General features: G+C 42.4%; 1 protein-coding gene across 2 annotated transcripts in view; it reads right to left on the bottom strand.

The window, feature by feature from the left end:
• The window catches only part of LOC128693874 (uncharacterized), a 475,055-nt gene that overhangs the window by 90,601 nt on the left and 360,459 nt on the right, over window positions 1-23,995 (bottom strand). For both annotated transcript variants that reach the window (XM_070090862.1, XM_070090861.1), the window contains exon 7: window positions 763-954. In XM_070090862.1, the coding sequence (XP_069946963.1) occupies window positions 763-954 (192 nt within the window). The remainder of the gene's footprint in view (window positions 1-762; window positions 955-23,995) is intronic.

Raw genomic sequence — 23,995 nt, 5'->3', positions numbered from 1 at the left:
TGCACTGCCAACCTACCCAGCTGTCTCGCAATAGTCTCTTACAAGAATGCTATTAAGTAGTCCATAGGAAATTGAGTCAGGTGTTCAGGTGTGATCTGTTTGAGGCCTGGTACATGTTACTCATTGTAACATCGCTAATTGTTAGTCTCAGAGCTTAATTTCCTTCCTACTAACTGAAACTTCTTGGATACTTTATTTATAGACATTTCCAGATGTCACCAAACCTGAAGTTTAATTTATCACCCTTATGTGATGCTGCCACCTCATGCTTATGCATGAACATCTACCTGGAGGATATTCCGGGGATCAACGCCCCCGCGGCCCGGTCCATGGCAGAAGTTGCGACCTGTTGAGTAACTAACTGCCTGTAGTATAACCCCCGCTCCAACCCACACACACATTTCCTCTAATTCGCTACTTTCATTATGTTAGTAACATGACAAAGTAGCCCCTTTCCTTGATCTCCATTGGCCACCTCCGAAATCTCTAATGAAATCTTACACACAAACAGACATGCTCAGGAGTAGGATACCGAACGAAAAGTTTACTTGATAAAAATATTCTACGGTTGCTCATTTATTAATTACATATTTGTTGGTGTATCAGATACCATCCTTGACACCACAATATTGTCTTAGAGGGCCATTTCATCCAGGGGAGAGGAAAACAGTGAGAATTACAAAAGGTACTTGAAAGAGAGAATCACTTTTAAAAGTACATTGTGGACGTAGTCAGTCACGGGAGCATCTCTTTACTTGTTACCTGCAAGCCGTCGTGGTCGCCGGAGATCTGCGAGAGGTGGTGGGCGAGGCGAGAGATCTGCTCCTCATCGTGGTCTATGTGTGGATGTGCAGCCGGGGCTGATGCTGCCACAGCCACACAGCCCACCATGCCGCCTGCCCGCTGGTACACAGACGCCGCTGGCACTCTCATGTCGGCTTTCACACCGCCACCCTGCAATAACCAATGTACACTGAAGCTATCTACTAAAACACAAAGCCCACTAAATTACAATGAAAAATATAAACAAACAAAACTTCAAAGAGATCTTCAATCATAACAGGAAATTAAAATGGAGCATTGAAAAACAATGACACCGACATTACTAAGAATATACCCTATGGAGAAATCCCCAGAAAAATGTGACTAAGGAGTAACAGATATTTACATTATTTTAGCACATTTTGTGATGTCAAAGTATTGGTGCATCAAAACTGGAGCAATTTAGAAAAACTAATTCATCACAATTGTTATATAAATAATGAGAATATATGGATAAAGAAGATACTGTCAGTAAAGAAAGACCTATATTATTAAGACGTTAAACTTACAAAAGTCTCTTGAAAGTAAAAGTCGTAAAAAAAAAAAAATCTTGCTATATGTGTCTGTTAAAGCTATATAACTAATTCCCAAAAGCTGTCATTGTTGCATCATTAAGTTGTCAATTAGCAGAGCATACCTGTTGATACCTAGATGCATGTACACTATACTAAAATTAAAGATAAAAAATGAAAAATGGTACTAGATGAAAAAATCGATCGAAAAATTCACGTATGAGCTGCCAGCAAAGTATTATTTAACTGATAATTAATGCTGATGGAACGCTATTTTTTTGTGAACAGTTCACAACGTATTCTTTTTCCAGTCTTTCACACCATGAAGTCATTGTCGATAAGTTTCTGAATAAAAGGAAAATATTTCATTAACTGCAAAGTGAATGATAAGAAACTCAGAATAAACAAAACGTCACTTGCTTCCTCTTACTAAACTGACATACATTATAGTGGTGAATCTATTAGTCAGGAAAATATCAATTGACTCGGCTCTTCATATGATGACGCATTCAATGGCTCATTAAGATCACCTTCAAGCAGTGTTAACATTTATATACCTGTCTTATTAATAAACTGTAAATCCTGACATAAATATACATTATCCCTTTTTTGGGGGGAAATAATTATGAGGTTGGATATGGCATTATGATAGCCATCAATGTCCCCAGTTATTAAACTTTTAAGCATACAAGAGGCGCGGCAGTTTTGGCTTGGATGTTGTTGTAAGGCTTGCAAAGCTCTTGAGAGCAAGAAGTCGTGCAACACACTCCTACTGGCAAGCGCTAAGTGACATACTGAAACTAAGACACATATGCAACATCTGGGTATCTTTATTGTAGACGTTTCGCCATCCAGTGGCTTTATCAATACAAATTCCAGGACATAACTTGAAGACAGTAGAACTATATACTATATAGAACTATTCTACTGTCTTCGAGTTATGTCCTGGAATTTGTATTGATAAAGCCACTGGATGGCGAAACGCCTACAATAAAGATACCCAGATGTTGCACATGTGTCTTAGTTTCATCTTGTTGGTATTGTATACCATTCTTGTATAAATGACATACTAACATTCTACCTATCTACCTGCAGTCTACCTGGAGGGTATTCCGGGGGTCAACATCCCTGTATCCCGGTCCATGACCAGGCCTCCCGGTAGATTGGGGCCTGATCAACCAGGCTGTTACTGCTGGCCGCATGTAGTCCAACATACGAACCACAGTCCCGCTGATCCAGCACCGGCATTAAGTATCTGTCCAACTCCTTGAAGGCAGCCAGGGGTCTACTGGCAAGTCCCCTTATGCCTGGTGGGAGGCTGTTGAACATTCTTGGGCCCCGGACACTTACTGTGTTTTCTCTTAGTGTACCAATGGCGCCCCTACTTCTCATTGGGGGTATTTTGCACCACTTGTCCAGTAATTCGCTTTTGTAGGGAGTGATTTCTGTGTGAAGATTAGAGACCATTCCTTCTAGGATTTTCCAAGGGTAGATTATGAGGCATCGCTCTCGCCTGCGTTCCAATGAGTACAAGTCAAGTGTTTCCAAGCGTTCCCAGTAGTTAATAACGTGTTTGATGGAACTTATATGTGCAGTAAAGGTTCTCTGTACATTCTCTAATCTGCAATTTTACCTGATATGAATGGAGATATTAATGCACAGCAGTATTCCAGCCTAGAGAGAACAAGTGATTTACAAAAGACCATCATTGGCTAGTCATCTCTTGTTTTGAATGTTTTCATTATCCATCCTATCATTTTCTTCGCAGATGTGAGAGTAGCACTGTTGTGATCTTTGAAGGCGAGATCCTCAGATGTTTCCATTCCCAGGTCCTTCACATTACTATTCTGCTCTATTGTCTGATTAGAGTTTGTAGTATACTCAGTTCTAGTTATTATCTCCTCAGTTTTTCATAATGGAGTAGTTGAAATTTGTCTTTATTGAACATCATACTGTTTTCCGTTGCCCTTTGGAAAACTCGGTTTATATCTACTTGGAGGTTTACCGTGTCCTCAATGGATGACACTCTCATGAAGATCCTAGTATCGTCTGCAAAGGATGACACGGTGCTATGGTTTACATCTGTTTATGTCTGATATGAGGATGAAGAACAGGATGGGGGCAAGTACTGTGCCCTGTTGAACAGAGATTTTCACTATAGCAGCTTCCGATTTAACTCTGTTTACCACTACTCTGTATTCGATACGTTAGAACAGACATTCACAAGCTAAAATTATCTCTCAATAATATCATTCACACTAAAAAACTCGAATTAAAAAAAATACATCTGTAAAATCAAATGACTATAATTTCACCGAGGAGCCTACAGGTACCCTGTAAATGGTAGGGAGACAAATGCAGTATTATAGAATTCTTCATTGACGTCTCGCAAAACGTCGTCATTGAAGGATTCCATAATACTGTATTTCTCTCTTTATCATTAAGTCAGTATTTCACATCATTACGTATTCTGCTACAGTATATATATAACATCAAGACTTGCATAAAAAAAAAGGCCGAAGCTGCAGACAAAGTTAAAATGTGCTCCATTGTCAGTTAATAGCACGCCAAAAATCCCATGTAGGAAGGATCACCGTCCAGCAAGGTGTGTGTACTCACCTAATTGTGGTTGCAGGGGTCGAGACTCAGCTCCTGGCCCCGCCTCTTCACTGATCGCTACTGGATCCTCTCTCTCTCTGCTTCCTGAGCTTTGTCATACCTCTTCTTAAAACTATGTATGGTTCCTGCCTCCACTACTTCACTTGCTAGGCTATTCCACTTGCTGACAACTCTATGACTGAAGAAATACTTCCTAACGTCCCTGTGACTCGTCTGAGTCTTCAGCTTCCAGTTGTGACCCCTTGTCCCTGTGTCCCCTCTCTGGAACATCCTATCTCTGTCCACCTTGTCTATTCCCCGCAGTATCTTGTGTGTTGTTATCATGTCTCCCCTGACCCTTCTGTCCTCCAGTGTCGTCAGTCCGATTTCCCTTAACCTTTCCTCGTACGACATTCCCTTGAGCTCTGGGACTAGCCTTGTTGCAAACCTTTGTACTTTCTCTAACTTCTTGACATGCTTGACCAGGTGTGGGTTCCAGACTGGTGCTGCATACTCCAGTATGGGCCTAACATACACAGTGTACAGTGTCTTGAACGATTCCTTATTAAGGTATCGGAACGCTATTCTCAGGTTTGCCAGGCGCCCGTATGCTGCAGCGGTTATTTGGTTGATGTGTGCCTCCGGTGATGTGCTCGGTGTTATGGTCACCCCAAGGTCTTTCTCCCTGAGTGAGGTCTGTAGTCTTTGTCCACCTAGCCTATACTCTGTCTGCGGTCTTCTTTGCCCCTCCCCAATCTTCATGACTTTGCATTTGGCTGGATTGAATTCGAGAAGCCAGTTGCTGGACCACATGTCCAGCCTGTCCAGGTCTCTTTGCAGTCCTGCCTCATCCTCGTCCAATTTAATTCTTCTCATCAACTTCACGTCATCTGCGAACAGGGACACTTCAGAGTCTATTCCTTCCATCATGTTGTTCACATATATCAAAAATAGCACTGGTCCTAGAACTGACCCCTGTGGGACCCCGCTCGTAACAGGCGCCCACTGTGATACCTCTTCACGTACCATGACTCGTTGCTGCCTCCCTGTCAGGTATTCCATTATCCATTGCAGTGCCCTCCCTTTTACGTGCGCCTGATCCTCCAGCTTCTGCACTAATCTCTTGTGGGGAACTGTGTCAAAGGCCTTCCTGCAGTCTAAGAAAACGCAATCTACCCACCCCTCTCTCTCGTGTCTTACTTCTGTTACCTTGTCATAAAACTCCAGGAGGTTTGTGATACAAGATTTGCCTTCCATGAACCCATGCTGGTTTTCATTTATAATCTTGTTCCTTTCCAGGTGTTCGACCACTCTCCTCCTGATAATCTTCTCCATGACTTTACACACAATACATATCAGAGACACAGGTCTGTAGTTTAGTGCCTCGTTTCTGTTTCCTTTCTTAAATATGGGGACTACATTAGCTGTCTTCCATTTCTCAGGTAGTTGCCCAGTTTCAAGGGATGTGTTGAAGATTGTGGTTAGAGGCACGCACAGCATCTCTGCTCCTTCTCTAAGGACCCATGGGGAGATGTTGTCCGGTCCCATCGCCTTTGAGGTGTCAAGGTCACTTAAGAGCTTCTTCACCTCCTCCTCAGTTGTTCGTATGTCATCCAACACTTGTTGGTATATTCCCTCTTGATGTTCCCTTCTGTGCTGTCTTCCCACAGCCCTTCCTGTCTCTACTGTAAAAACTTCCTTAAATCTCCTGTTCAGCTCCTCACATACCTCCTGATCATTTCTTGTGAGTTCTCCACCTTCTGTCCTTAATCTGGTCACCTGGTCTTTGACTGTTGTCTTCCTCCTGATGTGGCTATACAACAGTTTCGGGTCAGTCTTGATTCTCGATGCTATGTCATTTTCATACTGTCGCTGGGCCTCCCTCCTTACCTGTGCGTACTCATTCCTGGCTCTGCGACTGATCTCCCTATTTTCGTATGTTCTCTGCCTTCTGTACTTTTTCCATTCTCTATTGCGCTTTGTTTTTGCCTCCTTACACCGTCGGGTAAACCAGGGGCTCGTTCTGGTCTTCCCGTTGTTACTGTTGCCCTTGGGAATAAACCTTTCCACTGCCTCCTTGCATTTTGTTGTTACATATTCCATCATTTCATTTACTGGCTTTCCTGCGAGTTCTCTGTCCCACTGGACCTCCCGCAGGAAGTTCTTCAACCCTATGTAGTCCCCTCTTTTATAGTCAGGCTTTTCCCATTCAACTCCTGTTATTCTCTCCACTTGCAGCTCTACTATGTATTCAAAGCACAGAACCACGTGGTCGCTAGCTCCTAGGGGACTCTCATACTTGATGTCCTCAATATCTGAGCTGCCCAGGGTGAACACAAGGTCCAATCTTGCTGGTTCATCCTCCCCTCTCACTCTGGTAGTGTCCTTAACATGTTGGTGCATGAGGTTTTCCAGCACCACGTCCAACATCCTGGCTCTCCATGTTTCGGGACCCCCATGTGGCTCCAGGTTTTCCCAGTCAATCTCCCTGTGGTTGAAATCCCCCATAACCAGCAACTTTGCTCTGCTGGAGTGAGCTCTTCTTGCCACCTCAGCAAGTGTGTCCACCATTGCTCTGTTGCTCTCTTCATATTCCTCTCTTGGCCTCCTGCAGTTCTGTGGTGGATTATACATCACTGCAATGACCACTTTGTGCTCCCCAGACTGAAGTGTACCTGCTATGTAGTCTCTTTCTCCCGTCTCATCTATTCCTTCCATTTTCTCGAATTTCCATCTGTTTTTTACGAGCAGAGCAACCCCACCTCCCCCCCTGCCCCTTCTATCTTTCCTCATGATCTGGTATCCTGGTGGGAAGATTGCATCTGTTATTGTCTCCATGAGTTTTGTTTCTGTAACTGCTATGATGTCTGGGGACTTCTCATTGATTCTTTCTTGCCATTCCTCATGTTTATTCGTTAATCCATCTGCATTTGTGTACCAAACCTTCAACTTCTGTTCTAATACTGTAACTGTGGTGCAGGGGGTGGAAACAGAGGGATCAGTGTGTGATGGTTGGTTTGGATTGTTCAGTTGCCTTGGGGGTGTCGTGGCTGGAGTCCTTCTGCAGGTGTTTCTGGGGGGGTGTGCTTGTCCTTCCATTTGATCCTGGGTTATCCTGCTCTCCTTTTTCATTTCCTCCCATTTCTCCTTTCGTTTTTGAACTCTCTCTTTCATTGTCTTCCTTTCGTCCTGTGTTCTGTCTCGATCGAGGTACACACTCCGGAACTCCTGCTTGCCTTTCAGCTGTGCTTTCTCCTGCAGGATCATGGTTCGGGTTGATTCTGCCTTGAAAATTACTCTGAGAGGCCGATTCCTTTTCTTTGTGAACCACCCAATTCTCCGAAAATTTGCCACCTGGGTCATGTCCCCCTCGCCTATCACCTTCATGATATCTTCAATCGCTTTTTTCTCCTCCTGCTTTCTTTCATCATAAGTTTCCCCTTTAGCTTCGTCTAGCCCATAGACAAACACGGATCTTTCCCTTTCCACCTCCCACTGTGACTCCCATTGCATCCTCTGATGTGTTTTAGTTCCTTCCCGTGGAGTGTTCCTTCCTTCAGTCCCTTCCCTAGTTATGGCCCCTATGCTTCTTGGTGTGTGTGTGTGTGTGTGTGTGTGTGTGTGTGTGTGTGTGTGTGTGTGTGTGTGTGTGTGTGTGTGTGTGTGTGTGTGCGCGCGCGTGCGTGCGTGCGTGCGTGCGTGCTCTATTCTCGGTTACAGAATCATCACATAGTGACGATTCTTTTGGAAACAAGAGGGTCAAATATCCGCGTCGTATCGAATCTGTACAACCTGTTGCCCGCTTGAGGAGCCCATTGGGCATTCTACTTCCCAAGGATGTATTAACGTATGTGGCACATGAAGTTATTGTTAGGCAGAACTCTTATATAGAAAGCTCAATGCCTCTGCCTCCACACTGCCTCATTGTCACAGACTCCGGCACGACTTGGGCACAAACAGAACTTAACCTCCTTATGCCTGGCGTGGATGCAGTAAAAGAGTTATTAATGGGAATGTTGTCTGGTAGTCTAACTAGTAATGGTTGTGGTAGTACGGTGGCAGTATTGTTGATACTGTTTGTTCCTCTGCAGCATTTAATTACTTTTATATTTTGGTGAAGTAGCCAAGGTTCAACTGATAAACAGCTGTTTGTTGATGTCTGGTCAGGTCTCCGTTGGCAAGTGGGGGTTGGCGCTGTGCAGCAGTTTCAAGCCACGATTCTAATCTTGATGCATGGCTGAGGATTTGTTGTGCCTGTGTTAAGCATTTTGGGACATTTGTTTAGTCTACAGTAAGTTTACTGGTACGGGAACGAACACTCATTCGTCCTTTGTGGCAAATTTCGCAGCTTCTTCTGCAGCCTGATTCCTTTGGATACCAACGTAAAGTAGTACCCAAAAAGTGGGTTTACTTCCCAAGTACATCTTAGGAAGTAATCAGTATCCTGTGCTTGAGTATTGTGGTGGGTAGAGTGCAGCTATGGAATCCTAGTGAGAATCAACGTGCAGTTAATTTTGTCGTAAAGCGTCAGTTAGTGCTTCCTGGTCCGGCAGTATTAAACAAAGACCAAAGTCTCCATCCCTTTATAGCAGTGGTTCCCAAACTGGGGGTAAATTACCCCCTGGGGGTAATTTAACCGTTTTTGGGGGGTAATGGAGGGGTGACAGAAAAAAAGTTATGAATTCTGAAAATCAAGAAAACAATGCGGTAGCCGGTATGAGGATTATTGTTAACTTTGTCTTAGTATATAAAGTTGTAAAGTAAACCTATTATAAGTAAGTAATAAAGTTAAACCAAATAACAATAAACATCAAAAACTAATATACAGTATTAGAAAAGAAGAAATATATAGCTAAGTGTGTGGAAACCCAAAAGTATTTTGACAAGTATGCTTCAGGACAAAAGTCACTCAGTAGCCCAGATCGACCTGTCCAGTACGCGTCACTCACTTCCTGAGGCTGCCTCTATTTCACACTGTCAGTTTATCTGTGAGCATCAGCCGAGGTAGACATAAGCTGGTATGTATGTGTACTGCCCTGTGCAGTATATAGTTAGTATTTACCCACTGTTACTGTGAATTTGTAGCTATTATTAATTTTATATGTAATGTATGTGTGGTTCTTACGTTTTCAATGGTTTTGCTAAGATTAGCAGAGTATGCGAGGCTGTATACGTTCACGTTTAGCCATATATATCAATAATAACAACATTTTGTGAAAGGGGTAACATGCTTTATGTGGCATGTTAAATTGGGTAACAAGCTGAAAAAGTTTGGGAACCACTGCTTTATAGTATACTGTGAGGGACTCGGGCTGCTGCACACTTGTCATCTGGGTTTACTATGGCATCATGGAAGTACACTCAACTGTTAGAACCACCAACTTAGGTTATTTTCATTTTGCGTGGGAAAGCTGAGTTTGTCAGCTACATACGCATTTGCTCACTAATGGATACAATATGACAATTTCTGCTGTTTTAAGTTGCCATGGTAGCGGTGTAGATTAACATGTCAGTTTTTTCTCCTAACAGCTGTCCCTTAATTAAGTAGCAGATTCTCGATGTAGAGGCCATGGTTCTCGGTCATGTGTTGTCAGCGAAGAAAACATGGCTCTGACAGAACTGAGATACTTTACTTTGCCAGCAAATCTCTGCCGATGAAGGCTCTTGGCAACTACACAGGAGCTTATATATTCTAATCTGAGGCACACTGGTCTGGGGTACGGTTGTCTCCAGCACAGTTCGTATAGTAATGTAGTAATTCTAGGAGACTTTAACTTTAGTCATATTGATTGGAATTTCTTGACTGGGAATTTAGAATCATACAACTTCTTAGAAGTAGATCAGGATTGTTTTTTGAAGCAGTTTGTGACAGAACCTACAAGGGGAAATAACCTGCTTGACTTAGTTATGGCAAACAATGAATCCCTTGTTAATAATTTAGAAATTTCAGAGGAACTGGGTGCTAGCGACCACAAATCAATTACATTTAGCATTGAATGGAAGTACGATAGTAGCGATCTCAGTAACAGTCCCAGATTTTCGCTTAGCAGATTACGATGGGCTTAGAGAGCACTTATCATCTGTTGACTGGGGTAACGAAGTGAGCTATCAATATGACAGTTTTCTGAACACTATTCATGCTGCTCAAAGAACGTTTATCCCATATAAAGAAATTAGATCAAATAGAAATGACCCAAAATGGATGAATAATAGGCTCAAATATCTACTAGGGCATAAGAAAGGAATTTATAGGCGTATCAAAAGAGGTGAGGGTCATCTTATGAATCAGTATATTGACATTAAGAGGGACATTAAAAAGGGGATAAGAAAAGCTAAAAGGGACTATGAAATTAAAGTTGCTAGGGATTCTAAAACTAACCCAAAAAGTTTTTTCCAGGTCTATAGAACAAAAGTTAGAGATAAGATAGGTCCCCTTAAAAATAACTATGGGCACCTTACTGACAAAGAGAATGAAATGTGCTCGATTTTTAATAATTATTTTCTCTCAGTTTTTACACAGGAAGACACTAACAATATACCAGTAATTAATTTTTATAGTGGGCTAGAAGAAGATAAATTATGTAACATCACAGTCACTAGTGAAATGGTTGTGAAGCAGATAGACAGACTGAAGCAAAATAAGTCGCCGGGTCCTGATGAGTTTTTTTCAAGGGTTCTTAAGGAATGCAAAATGGAACTCTGTGAACCATTAACTAATATTTTTAATTTATCTCTTCAAACAGGTGTAGTGTCTGATATGTGGAAGATGGCTAATGTAATTCCTATTTTTAAAACAGGGGACAAGTCGTTACCGTCAAATTACCGCCCAATAAGCCTGACCTCAATTGTAGGCAAATTACTAGAGTCAATTATAGCTGAGATTATAAGAAGCCATCTCAATAAGCATAGCTTGATTAATGATACTCAGCATGGATTCACAAGAGGCCGGTCTTGTCTAACTAAAGCTTTTGAGGCTGTTGACCACGATAAAGAATTTGATATTATTTACTTAGATTTTAGTAAGGCTTTTGATAGAGTTCCGCACCATAGACTGTTAAAGAAAGTGGCAGCTCATGGCACTGGGGGAAAAGTGCTCTCGTGGATCGAGTCATGGCTCACTGACAGGAAGCAGAGTGTGTCCATAAATGGGGTTAAATCCGAGTGGGGATCTGTAACAAGTGGCGTTCCACAGGGATCAGTCATGGGCCCGTTGTTGTTTATAATATATATCAATGATCTTGATGAGGGAATTACTAGTGATATGAGCAAATTCGCCGATGACACAAAGATAGGTAGGATAATTGATTCAAACGTAGATGTTATGGAACTTCAGGAGGATTTAAACAAACTCTATTCTTGGTCAGAAAAGTGGCAGATGCAGTTCAATGTAGATAAATGCAAGGTTCTGAAGCTTGGGAGTGCCCATAACCCTAGTACTTTTAAGTTAAATGATGTAGAACTTAGCCATACAGATTGCGAAAAGGACTTGGGAGTTATGGTGAGCAGCAACCTTAAACCATGACAGCAATGCCTAAGCGTACGTAATAAAGCAAATAGATTACTGGGATTTATATCAAGAAGTGTAAGCAACAGAAGTCCAGAGGTCATACTGCAGCTTTATACATCATTAGTAAGGCCTCACCTAGATTATGCAGCTCAGTTCTGGTCTCCATATTACAGAATGGACATAAATTCGTTAGAAAACATTCAGCGTAGGATGACTAAATTAATACATAGCATTAGAAATCTTCCTTATGAAGAAAGATTGAAGACTCTTAAGTTACATTCACTTGTTAGACGAAGAATGAGGGGAGACCTGATCGAAGTGTATAAGTGGAAGATAGGTATTAATAAAGGGGATATTAACAAGGTCTTGAGGATATCTCTCCAAGAGAGAACTCGCAGTAATGGATTTAAATTAGATAAGTTTAGATTTAGAAAGGACACAGGAAAGTAGTGGTTTGGAAATAGGGTAGTTGATGAGTGGAACAGTCTACCTAGTTGGGTTATTGAGGCTGGGACTTTGGGAAGTTTCAAATTTAGGTTGGATAAGTACATGAGTGGGAGGGGTTGGATTTGAGTGGGACTTTCACATCAGAGCTTATTCTTGGGTGGCATTGAAAATTGGGTTGGGCAAATGTTTTGTTAGTGGGATGAATTGTAAAGGACCTGCCTAGTATGGGCCAACAGGCCTCCTGCAGTGTTCCTCCTTTCTTATGTTCTTAATTATCTCCATGCTCTCCGTGTTTGCGCTGGAAGAGTAATCAGGGCTTGCGCACCTTACTCTATGAGGCAGTGAACTACGTGGTGATAATTCTTAAAAAAAAAAAAATTATACTGTGTACAATTTCTTTTAACGTGGTACATAGATTGCTTATTACCTTTATTAACAATAAAGTACTGCTGATCATCTCAATACTCTAAACACACTTACGTAATACCCACACAAGTAATAAAGTAACCGACTTCTTTTAAAGGAAAACATTAAGAGCTAACTAAAAACTACAGTGAAGAATTCGTGAAGCCAGTACTACACTGCAGACGGGAAGAGAGGATATACATGACTTCGTGAATCACTGTGTTTCTTATTGCCTACATGCTGCTTCGGTACACCTCAACCACTATTTAACTCATTTCATGTACGCTGTAAGAGCGTAGCTCACTGCTGACGCAGTCTAGCCTTGAATGCCACCTCTCTACCCTAGGCGGACAGTTGGACGTAGGTGCAGCCAGGGAGAGGAAATACTGGGCAGGTTGATCACACTTGTCACCACTCCCAAGGTTCACGGGGCGCCAACTCTTTTTACTCATTACCTCAGCACCACCACCAGCACGACTTCCTGGAACAGTGGCGTGGGGATGGGGGGCGTCAACACTGCCCTACACCACCTGCTGCCTTGGCCTTCACTCACTAATGCTGAAATTTATCTCTCACACAGTCACTACACACACACACACACACACACACACACACACACACACAAAGACAGGATGTTCCAGAGATGGGACACAGCAACAAGGGGACACAGTTGGAAGTTGAAGACACACATGAATCACAGGGATGTTAGAAAGTTTTCTTCAGCCACAGAGTAGTCAGGAAGGGAATAGTTTAGGAAGCGATGTAGTGGAGGCAGGATCCATACATAGCATTAAGCAGAAGTATGGTAAATTTAGCACACGGTTCAGGGAGTGACCTAGTAGCGACCAGTGAAGAGGCGAGGCCAGGAACTAGGACTCGACCCCTGCAACCTCAATTAGGCGAGTACACACACACACACACACACACACACACACACGAGCGCGCACACAAGAAGGTATGTTAAAGCTCATAGAGCAGGAAGAGTGACTTAGTAGTGACCAGTGAAGAGGCGGGGCCAGGAGCTGTGATTCGACCCCTGCAACCACAACTGAGTACAACTAGGTGGGTACACACACACACACACACACACACACACCACAACTGGAGAACTACCTGGGGTATCAAAGACGGCAAATGTAGTCCCCATTTATAAGAAAGAAGACAGAAAAGAGGCACTAAACTATAGACCAGTGTCACTGACGTGTGTAGTATGCAAAGTCATGGAAAAGATTATCAGGAGAGTGGTGGAGCACCTGGAACGGAACAAGATTATAAACGACAACCAGCTCGAAGTCCTGTGTCACAGACCTACTGGAGTTTTATGACAAGGCAACATAAGTAAGACACGAGAGGGGTGGGTTGATTGCATTTTCTTGGACTGCAAGAGAGGCCTTCCACTCAGTTCCTCGCAAGAGATTAGTGCAGAAGCAAGAGGATCAGGCACGTATAGCAGAAAGGGCACTGCAATGGATCAGAGAATACCTGACAGGGAGGCAACAACGAATTATGGTACGTCATGAGGTATCACAGTGGGCGTCTGTGACGAGCGGAGTCCCACAGGGGTCAGTCCTAGGACCAGTGCTGTTTTTGGTATATGTGAATGACATGATGGAAGGACTAGACTCAGAAGTGTCCCTGTTCGCAGATGATGTGAAGTTAATGAGGAAAATTAAATCAGATGAGGATCAGGCAGGACTACAGAGAGACTTGGACAGGCTGGACGCGTGGTCCAGCAACTGGCTCCTCTAATTTAACCCCGCCAAATGCAAAGACATGAAGATCGGGGAAGGTCAAAGAAGACCGCAGAGTATAGGCTAGGTGGCCAAAGACTGCAAACCTCACTCGAGGAGAAAGATCTTGGGGTGAGTATAACGCCGAGTATTTCTCCGGAAACACACATCAACCAGATAGCTGCTGCAGCATATGGGCGCCTGGAAAACCTGGAAATAGCGTTCCGATACCTCAGAAAGGAATCGTTCAAAACTCTGTACACCGTGTACGTCAGACCCATAATGGAGTATGCAGCACCAGTTTGAAACCCCCCTGGTCAAGCACGTCACGAAATTGGAGAAAGTGCAAAGGTCTGCAACAAGGTTAGTTCCAGAGCTAAGGGGAATGTCCTACGAAGAAAGGTTAAGGGAAATCGGCCTGACGACACTGGAGGACAGGAGGGCTAGGGGAGACATGATAGCGACATACAAAATACTGTGAGAAATAGATAAAGTGAACTGAGACAGGATGTTCCAGAGAGGGGACACAGACACAAGGGGTCACAATTGGAAGATGAAGACTCAGATGAGTCAAAAGGATATTAGGAAGTATTTCTTCAGTCATGGAGTTGTCAGGAAGTGGAATAGGCTGGCAAGTGATGTAGTGGAGGCAGGAACCATACATAGCTTTAAGACGATGTATGATAAAGCTCATGGAGCAGGGAGAGAGAGGACCAAGTAGCGACCAGTGAAGACGCGAGGCCAGGAGCTGAGTCTGGACCCCTGCAACCACAATTAGGTGAGTACGTACACACACACACACACACACACACACACACACACACACACACACACACACACACACACACACACATTCGGTGAAGTGTTATAAAACATTTAAAAGCTCCATTAAAGGAAAGTGGATAAAATATTTCGGAAAAAAAAAAAAAACTTGGTAACTAGTAAACAATTCAGTTTCCAGGCTGCAAATTCACGTATACAAATCTATTACGAGTGTCACGGAAATTGTTCAAAAATTGGTTGATTTTATGCAAGGCACCTAGATTTTAAGAATTGTTTTGGTAGTTCCCTATCAAAGATTAATTTGGAAACTGCAAAATACAAGAATAATAAAAAGCAAACTTTTACAAAGGATGGAAGATTTCCAGTTTGAGAGGAAAATTGCAAGTTATAAGAAATGTGTGTTCGTGGTGTCATGTCAGCAACGAGTGGGAAAAAACACGGATTTGTACTTGCTACCATAGTATTTTTACTTATATAAATAACATATCAGAGAGCTAAATGAACAGCAGATGATGCAAACGTCTTAGGTAACATCTTATTAAGATAACTAATAAAAATAGCTGTAAATCCCTACACGATGGTTCGCTAAATTGAGCAAACGGAGGACAAGTGGATGGATTATAATATATAGAAATCTTTAGCTCTAGATCTTTCGCACTCTCGTGCGTCGTCAGGAGCTATGTGTTTACCAGATTATTGGTCGTTCCTGCAGAGCGAGGTTCAATGATAAGGCTTCGGAGGCTTCTTACTTTATTTGCAATGTCGTGGGGTACACAAGCAGTGTGTTAAGTGCCCATGGCCCGGGAGGGCCATGCCCAGTGAGGGAGAGAGGAGTAGGCCTTGTTGACTGAGTGAAGGTCGCTGGGAGAGAGAGAGAGAGAGAGAGGCAGGTCTGGGCATAGTGAGGTAGCATAGGACTATAGGTGGCAGCACGAGCATGGCGCAAAATATGAACTCAGCTGACAAACAGCATAGGCTGTCTATGCAGACAGTACAGGCTGTCTACATATGCAGTGTTGTAAGGCAGTAACACATGTGTGAAATTTTCTGAGGCAAGGCAGAAGGTATCAACAGTAATCCATGACACAGTGTCATGGGCTGTTACTGATATCATCTGTCTTGCCCCCAGAGAATTTCTCCTCCTATCTGTTGCTGTCTTGCAACACTGCGTAGCTCCTGACGACGCACGAGTGCGAAAGATCAAGAGCTAAAGATTTCCATCCCCATGTGACTTGTTTTGCATTAAGATTGCCTGTTTCCGATTATATTGCATAGTATGCATAATATGTAATGGAAATGGGGGAGAGCAAAATCAGGCCATATGAAGACCATACAATGTATAATACAATAGTGCATTATACAAAGAGAAGAATGTAGGAGTTACTTTTAACAAAAGATTGTCACCGAAAGATCATGTGAATCATATTGTGAGAAAGTCGTATACAAATTATAAAACAGCTGTGGAGCCCACATCTTAAAAAAATGTGGCAAGTTCAAAAGATGAGCTACAATAAATCTATCAGAGCTGAAAATTTTGAGTTAAGCAAGGATGACAACGCTAAAGAAGCCCACGCTGGCTGATAGAAAGATTAGTAACATAACTACATATAAGGTTATGCAAAGACATGAAAAAAATAGAGAAGACTTCTTCGTACCTGCAACAGACAGCAAGAAGTCACGGTTGTAAACAGAGAAAAAAGTGAGCCGAAGGGACATATGAAAAATTTTGTTCACATACACAACTGTAGAACAACAGAATGAATTAAAAGAGGAAGCAGTAAGTACTACAATAATTGAAAATTGAGAAAAATAGTTATATGGTGAAAAAAATACTGAAGACGGGACACCATGAGCCAAGTTCTACTCTCTAGCTACAGTAGATCATCTCTCTCTCTCTCTCTCAGTTAATTTGTAAGTGGGTGAGCTGAGGATAGAATGTAAGGAATACCAGGAGCACCCATCTTACACACTGATAATATCAGCAGGTGTGGAAGTACCTGGGTGTAGCCACCACTGGTTTATGAGGGCGTATAAGAAGTTGAGTGGAGTTGGCGAGAGGCTCTCAAGACGGTGCCCTTCATCAGGTGACCTCGTGGCATGACCTTGCCAAAGCAGACACATCAACCCAAGTCTCCCAAGGTCACTCACCTGTCTCTCCACTCCCTCACCTCCTGCAGGCATCTTGATTGTTTGCTTACGCGCACACATTTCTATCCATTATTTTCTCCATCACTTGGTAAAACAGGCGCGTACAGTTCACATCACTCCGTGAGTTCGGGAGTGATGTGATGAAGGATCGAGTCTCGACCACTCTATACGATAAATGACTCTCAAGGGGGGTTAGCGCTTTAATATAAGTAATTTTTAGAAGCTCCCAAGTCCGCAACGTGCCAACCAACTTCCCAGTAGGTTGAGTAGTGCCACGAAGGCAGAATGAATTAAGAAAGGGGCTATTTTTATCGTCGGGGAAAGTGTAGTGAGGTGCGCCTTAGTCATATGATGACCCCGCTTAGTGGTGCCTTGTGTCTCATAAATTCAAGTCATGACGCTGCCCCTAGCTTCTCAGTACCTTATTCACTCTGTAAAAAACAACAGATCGCACGGCAAGGTAAACCTTTATGTATTGTTGAAGTTTATAGCCCGCCTTGGATGTACTACAAGTCAGCACCACTTCACCAATTTCCATCCTTTTTCCTCCCCCTCCCCACACACACACAGGATTTTTATGAGTGACAGATGAAACAAGAAAAGATAGGGCTGGGTGAGCTGCATCTTGGACTGCAGCAAAGTATTTGCTACAGTACCACAATAGAGCATAGTTCAAAAATTAGACGAACAACCAGGGCTAAAAGGCTGAGTACTCTAGTAGGTCAGGGAGTACCTGACTTATAGAAGACAGAGAGTAACAGTGAAAGATGAAACGTCAAAATGGGATCACTACTGTTTCTGGTAAACATTAATGACCTACCAAATGGGTAAGGAGTCCTATGTGGCACTGTTCGGATGATATAAAACTAATGAGAAGAATAAGAACAGGAGGAGACAGTGATAAAGTCCAGGGACACCTCAATAAACTACAGATATGGTCAAAAAGTAGCTTCTCGAATTCAAACCAAACAAATGCAAGGTCATGCGAAATGGAGGAAGTGACGGTAAACTGGATATAGAGTACAGTATTGGCGGAGTTAATTTGCAAAGATCAGAAAGTGACAAGGACCTAGGTTGAATATAACACCAAGCTTATCGCCAGACTTACACACAAACTTAATAAATACTTGCTCATCCTGTTGTCTGTTAGCTGCCCGCTCGCCCACATAGCCTTCACAGTCTGGTTGAAAAATTCTGCATTTATTCCATCAATATTTCTGATATTTGCTGGAAGCAGGTCGAAGAGTCTTGGATCACAGATGTTGGCACATTTCTCTTATTGTGCCCATGATGTCCCTGCTTTTTACTGGGTCTATTTTGCACTTCCCCCACATCGCTCACTCTGGTACTTTATGACTGTAGATTTAGTACTAGATGCTCGAGTGCCTCCTAGGTACATATATTATTAGGTATCTCTCTCTTCCTTATTTCAGAGGAAACAGTCCAAGTGCTATGAGACATTTTAAAAAGTTTAAATAATTTACTGATTCTATATAGGCACTATACAACCTCTACATTTTCCAACACCGCTACCTCTCCTGGCAAGGCGCTGAGAGCGCAAATATTCAGTTCGTAAAAGCATTTGCAATTTGAAAAGTATTACCACTAATATTGCTGCTCTTGTTTTGAAAGTTCTCATAATAAATCCTTTTATTTTCCTGGCCTTTGCTGGATTATCGTTACTGTGTTCTCCAAATGACATCTGACATAATTATTGCCTGTTTCTTACGGTGTACAAGGACTGCCTGCGTTCTGTATACTGTACATTCTACCCATACCTGAGCTGTTGAAATCTGTCACCACTGAACATCACGTTATTTTCATTTGGCCACTTGGAGTTTTGTTGATATCTGTATTTTTTGTCTTCTACTGAGGTGATATATTTGTATCGTCTGTAAATGGTACTAAGTAGCAGTTAGTGTTTTTATCTACGTTTGCTAAGAGGTTGAGAAATAGGACCTGCCTTGGATTACTTAACTGCATGTAGTTAGCCGCACGCAGTCCATTCCAACGATGTCATCACAGCCCGGTAGATCTGACACTAACTTGATGAACTTATCCTGTTCCCTCTTAAAGATAGCTAGCTTGCTGTTGGTAGTTTTCTTTATGGTTGAAGGAAATATATTGAAAAATCTTAGTCCCTTTCCACGTGTTGAGTTATCTTTTAGTGTACTTATTGCACCGTACCGTTCCACTTGTTGAGTTATCTATTAGTGTACTCATTGCACCCCATCTTTTCACTTCACTCCTGATTTTCGTTGAAGGTATTTTACACTGTCGATCCTTAGGCTCTCGTAGGGAGTAATTTAGGTGTGCAAATTTGGGACCAAACCAATATTCCCCACCATCTATGAATATGTTTAACAACCATGGTGACATCACGCATCCCTGTTTAAGGTCTACTTTTACTGGAAAGTAATCTCTCTATCCCTTCTACATACTCTAACCAGAGGCTCACTATCCTCATAAAAACTCTTTACAGACTTACTACCGTTCTTGGTGATCTTTATCTTAAACGATACACAAAAAACCCTGAAAATACATCTGCTTAGTTTTACTGGTATATTTTTTACTCTATTTTTAGGAACTATTATTTCATGGCCGCATTTATCAAAATACGCATTTGGGAAAGAGGCGATTTAAAAATCTTTGCTTTGAGAATCAAATACCTCTCACCCTAACACAAGGTAATAATTTATATCTGGAAAGTTCTGGGGAGGGAGGGAAGGGGGGAGGGGGAGAGTGGTTTGGTCCCAAATTTGCACACTAAAATTACTCCTTATGATAGCCCAAGAATCGACAGTGTGGAAATATAAACACAAATGCAGTATAATGTGATCCTTTATTGACAACGTTTCACCCACACAGTGGGCTTTCTCAAGTCACACACGGATCTACCTGGGGTTGGAAGGTACGAGAGTATTTATAGTCAGAATGTTGAGGTCAGGTGAAGAATGCTGCATCTGATGATCCACCGGGTGGGGTTATAGAGTCTTGGGTAGCTTGGCAGGGGTATTGGACAAGTTGTAGACCTTCTGCAGTGTTCTATGTTCTTATATGGGATAGCGATGAAGAAGTTTCTTGGCGAGTGGTTCAGCTATGTTATAGAAGCCATTGTTCTGGTTGAAATTGTTGGTTATAGAGATAAGCGATGATTCCAGGATTCTTCTGTATTGAGTGTTGTCTTCTGTGGCTATAAGTCTTGAGTTTCTGTAGTTAATTAAATGGTTGTGTGAATTGCGATGCTGTACACAGGCATTCCTTGTATCGTCAGTCCTGCTTGCATATTGGTGTTCTGAAATGCGTGTTTGGAGGTCTCTTGATGTTTCGCCCACATATATACTGCATTTGTGTTTATATTTCCATTGTGTCGGTATTTTATACCATTTATTACAATCGACAGTGTAAAATACCTTCAACGAAAATCAGGAGTGAAATGAAAAGATGGTTTGCAATGAGTACACTAAAAGATTACTCAACAAGTGGAAAGATGGGGTGCAATGAGTACACTAATAGATAACTCAACAAGTGGAAAGGTAGAGTGCAATAAGTACACTAAAAGATAACTCAACACGTGGAAAGGGACTAAGATTTTTCAATATATTTCCTTCAACCGTAAAGAAAATTACCAACAGCAAGCTAGCTATCTTTAAGAGGGAACTGGATAAGTTCCTTAAGTTAGTGTCAGATCCACTGGGCTGTAATGACATCGTTGGAATGGACTGCGTGCGGCTAACCACAGCTTGGTTGATCAGGCCATCAACTAGGATGCGATGCCCAGTATAAGCTGATAGTAGGTTCATCTTGCAAGGTGTTAAGGAAACAAGTAGATACGTGCTGAGCTTCCTAACAAGAAGACTTGGTCTGTGACCTGGCCAAGGAGAACGGGGATCCCTGGAATCATCTTCAGGTATATGCACAAGACGAGAGACTTAGTAATAGGTAAGACAATGCATAAACTAAACGGTGTTAAGATATGTTGAGAGCATATTACTACCAGATTATTAGAGTGGGAGGTATGTGAGGCGAGTGTGTTGTGAGGTACTCCAAACCACCTCTTTCACCTATATGTTTCACCCCCCTACTCCACCCACGCCAGGTGCACCACCGCACTGATCGTGCCACAGAGGTGATTTAAGAGAGCGTGAGACTGATATACGCCCCTCAACACGTAAACTACGCATGACTAGGTAACAATGGTATGTGCTGCCTCAGCCCAGCGTCGCCACCCTTGTCTCTTACTGCCCTCACACACGCCACCCACACCCCTCCCCAAAACTTCATCCCTACCCCGCACGTCTGCCTCCATACAAACTCCGTACAAACGCACACCGTACACAGTCCCTAAACACGCCACTCGCACCCTACCCGTTTCTACACAGCCCCCCTACCATAACCCTCCCTCTACCTAACTTTCATTCCCATAAAAATCTCCACCCTGAACTTCACTCCATTTGGCGCCATTACCTCTATCCCCTCCCCCCAGAAACTAATACGCATTACAGTCACGAAGAATACGTAAGGAAAAATATAACAATCATACAACAAAACCTACATATTTGTCGTTGTGTCCAGGTTTGGAGGGCGTGTTTAGTGTCCACAGATTAGAGACCAGTAGTTTCCAGTGTTAATAGTTTTCAATAGCCGACTGTTCCCTCGCTAACCTAACTTGGGACCCCTACTACAACGCTTACTTATTTCCAAGGATAAAATTAAAATTGGATTTACAAAAATTACTATTACTCTTTATACTAGAAAAGACACACACACACACACACACACACACACACACACACATCAGTGTCTGGTTATGACACGCGTGCAGATTTGAATATTTCCTGCGACTCCTCGGTAACTGCGCTGGTAGGCGTATTGCAAACATATTTTTTAATTTGCTTATTTGAGGCTGAATATAAGTTCCCATGGGTTTGTGTAACAAAATCTAATTTAAAAAATCAGAATAGTATTTAAAGATTGAAAGCCACCTTTATACATTTACCTTTGATATACTTTTGATGAGTTTCGAGTCTCACTACTCTCGGACCCCGGCCATGGGCCAGGCTCGTCTGGTGCTTGCCTGGTCAAGTAGGCTGTTGCTGCTGGAGGCTCGCTGCCCCACATATTCACCACAGCCTGGTTGATCTGGCACCTCGTGAAGATACTTATTCAGTTTCCACTTGAAGGCTTCTACACTTCTTCAGTGTTCCTGATATCTTCTGATAAGATGTTGAATATTCTGGGGCCACGAATGTTGATACAGTGTTTCCTTTTTGTGCCAACCGCACCTCTACTCCTCACTGGGTTTATTTTGCACTTCCTCCCATCTCCCTCACTCTAGTATGTTGTTATGGCAGTGTGCAGATTTGGGACCTGGCTCTCGAGCACAATAATAAGACTGGAACAATTCACAAATAACCCACAACTAGAGGTCGTGTAAACAGTATTTGTAAATTTATATGTAGCGTTCTTATTGAAGAGGTTATTACTGAGACTATTAATGAGATTATTACTGGGTTATTAACGAGGTTCATATTTGGTTTAGAAAGTGACTTGAGAAATGGCTTAAGAAAAATAACTTAGTAAAACAAGGAAAGGTAGAGTTATGGCAGTGCATACATTATCAGGCACGTCGGTATTCTCTGCTACTCCTAAATACATTCCGAATACACCGAGGTATTCATAGTAATTTAGATGTTTTACTGATTCCATGCTGGCAGTAAACCACCTCTGTACATTATCCAGCTTCAGTATCTGCTGTGAAAGGCCTTGCTTGCAGCCACAGAACAATATTCCAGCAGTGAGGGCACAAGTGATTTGAAAAGTATCATCAGTAACAATTTTTCTTATTCCGAGTTATCATATTGCAGCGGGCCACCAATAGCAACAGTGTGGTCGACCAGGATAGCACCAGGGGAGCCTGACCCATGGCCGGGCTCCGAGAGCAGTAAGTAGACTCCCTAAATGATAAGTCATTTAACATAATTCCTCCTATCTATCACACGTTACTTACTTTCTAGATGATCTGTGTTTTTACATTCAGTGCTTCTTTTGGCTTCTTTATTCTTTCCATAAACATAAGCAAACAAAATTGTCATATTGAACATTTTATATTCCTTTACCCGCTGGAAGATTTTGTTGGCAATTGTTTGTATTTTTCGTGCCTTCTACAAGCTATTACTTATTTTACTACGTTACTTTTCTTAGATATCACGGTTAATTTCTTAATGTTCCCTGTAAACATTGAAATGGCTCGATCCTACAAACTCCAACAAAGGAGATGCTAGTGTATAGACCTGGCTGTAAGCGTACCACTGTTGGTAAGCGTGCAGCCCCACTACTCGTGGTGCGAGAATGAGTTGTTTACTGGAGTGTACCTGAAGTCGCTTTTGGAGGTTACCGCTCCCGCGGCCTGGCCTCAGACCAGGCCTCCTGGTTGCTGACCCGATCGATCACACTCCTAGTGTCCACCGCCCGCAGTCCAACGTATTGTAATATAACCGGGCTGACCAGGAACTGTTTTGAGGAATCTGCAGAGTTCCCTTTTGAAGACAGCAAGAGGATAGTTCGTAATCTATTTGATGCATGAAGAGAAGGAGGGATGTTGAAAAATCGTGGTCTCTTAACACTTAACGAGTTCTGTCTCTGTGTATTCATAGCTTCCCTTCTTTTCATAAGTAGCAATTTCGGCGCAGATTTGGGATCAATCCTTTCAGTATCTTCCAGGTATAGATTATGATGCATCTTTCTTGCCTACGCTCTAAGAAGTACAGTTTTAGAGACTTTAAGCGTCCCCAGTAATGAGTTTATACCAGTTGTGAAGGTTCTCTGCATATTTTCCAGCTCAGCAATTTCGCCTGCCTTGAAGTGGGCAGTTAGTACACAGAAATATTCCAACTTAGAACGAGTGACCTGAAGAGTCATCGCTGACTTGGCATATCCTGTTAGGTTGAATAATTAAAATCTTCGTATAATTTTTCTTGTAGTTGTGATATAACATTCATGTACTCCAAGAACGTGCGATATGACATTATCACTCCCAGGTC

This window comes from Cherax quadricarinatus, chromosome 33 (assembly GCF_038502225.1).
Source record: "Cherax quadricarinatus isolate ZL_2023a chromosome 33, ASM3850222v1, whole genome shotgun sequence".
Taxonomy (NCBI): Eukaryota; Metazoa; Arthropoda; class Malacostraca; order Decapoda; family Parastacidae; genus Cherax; species Cherax quadricarinatus.
This window is presented reverse-complemented; position numbering and strand designations above follow the sequence as displayed.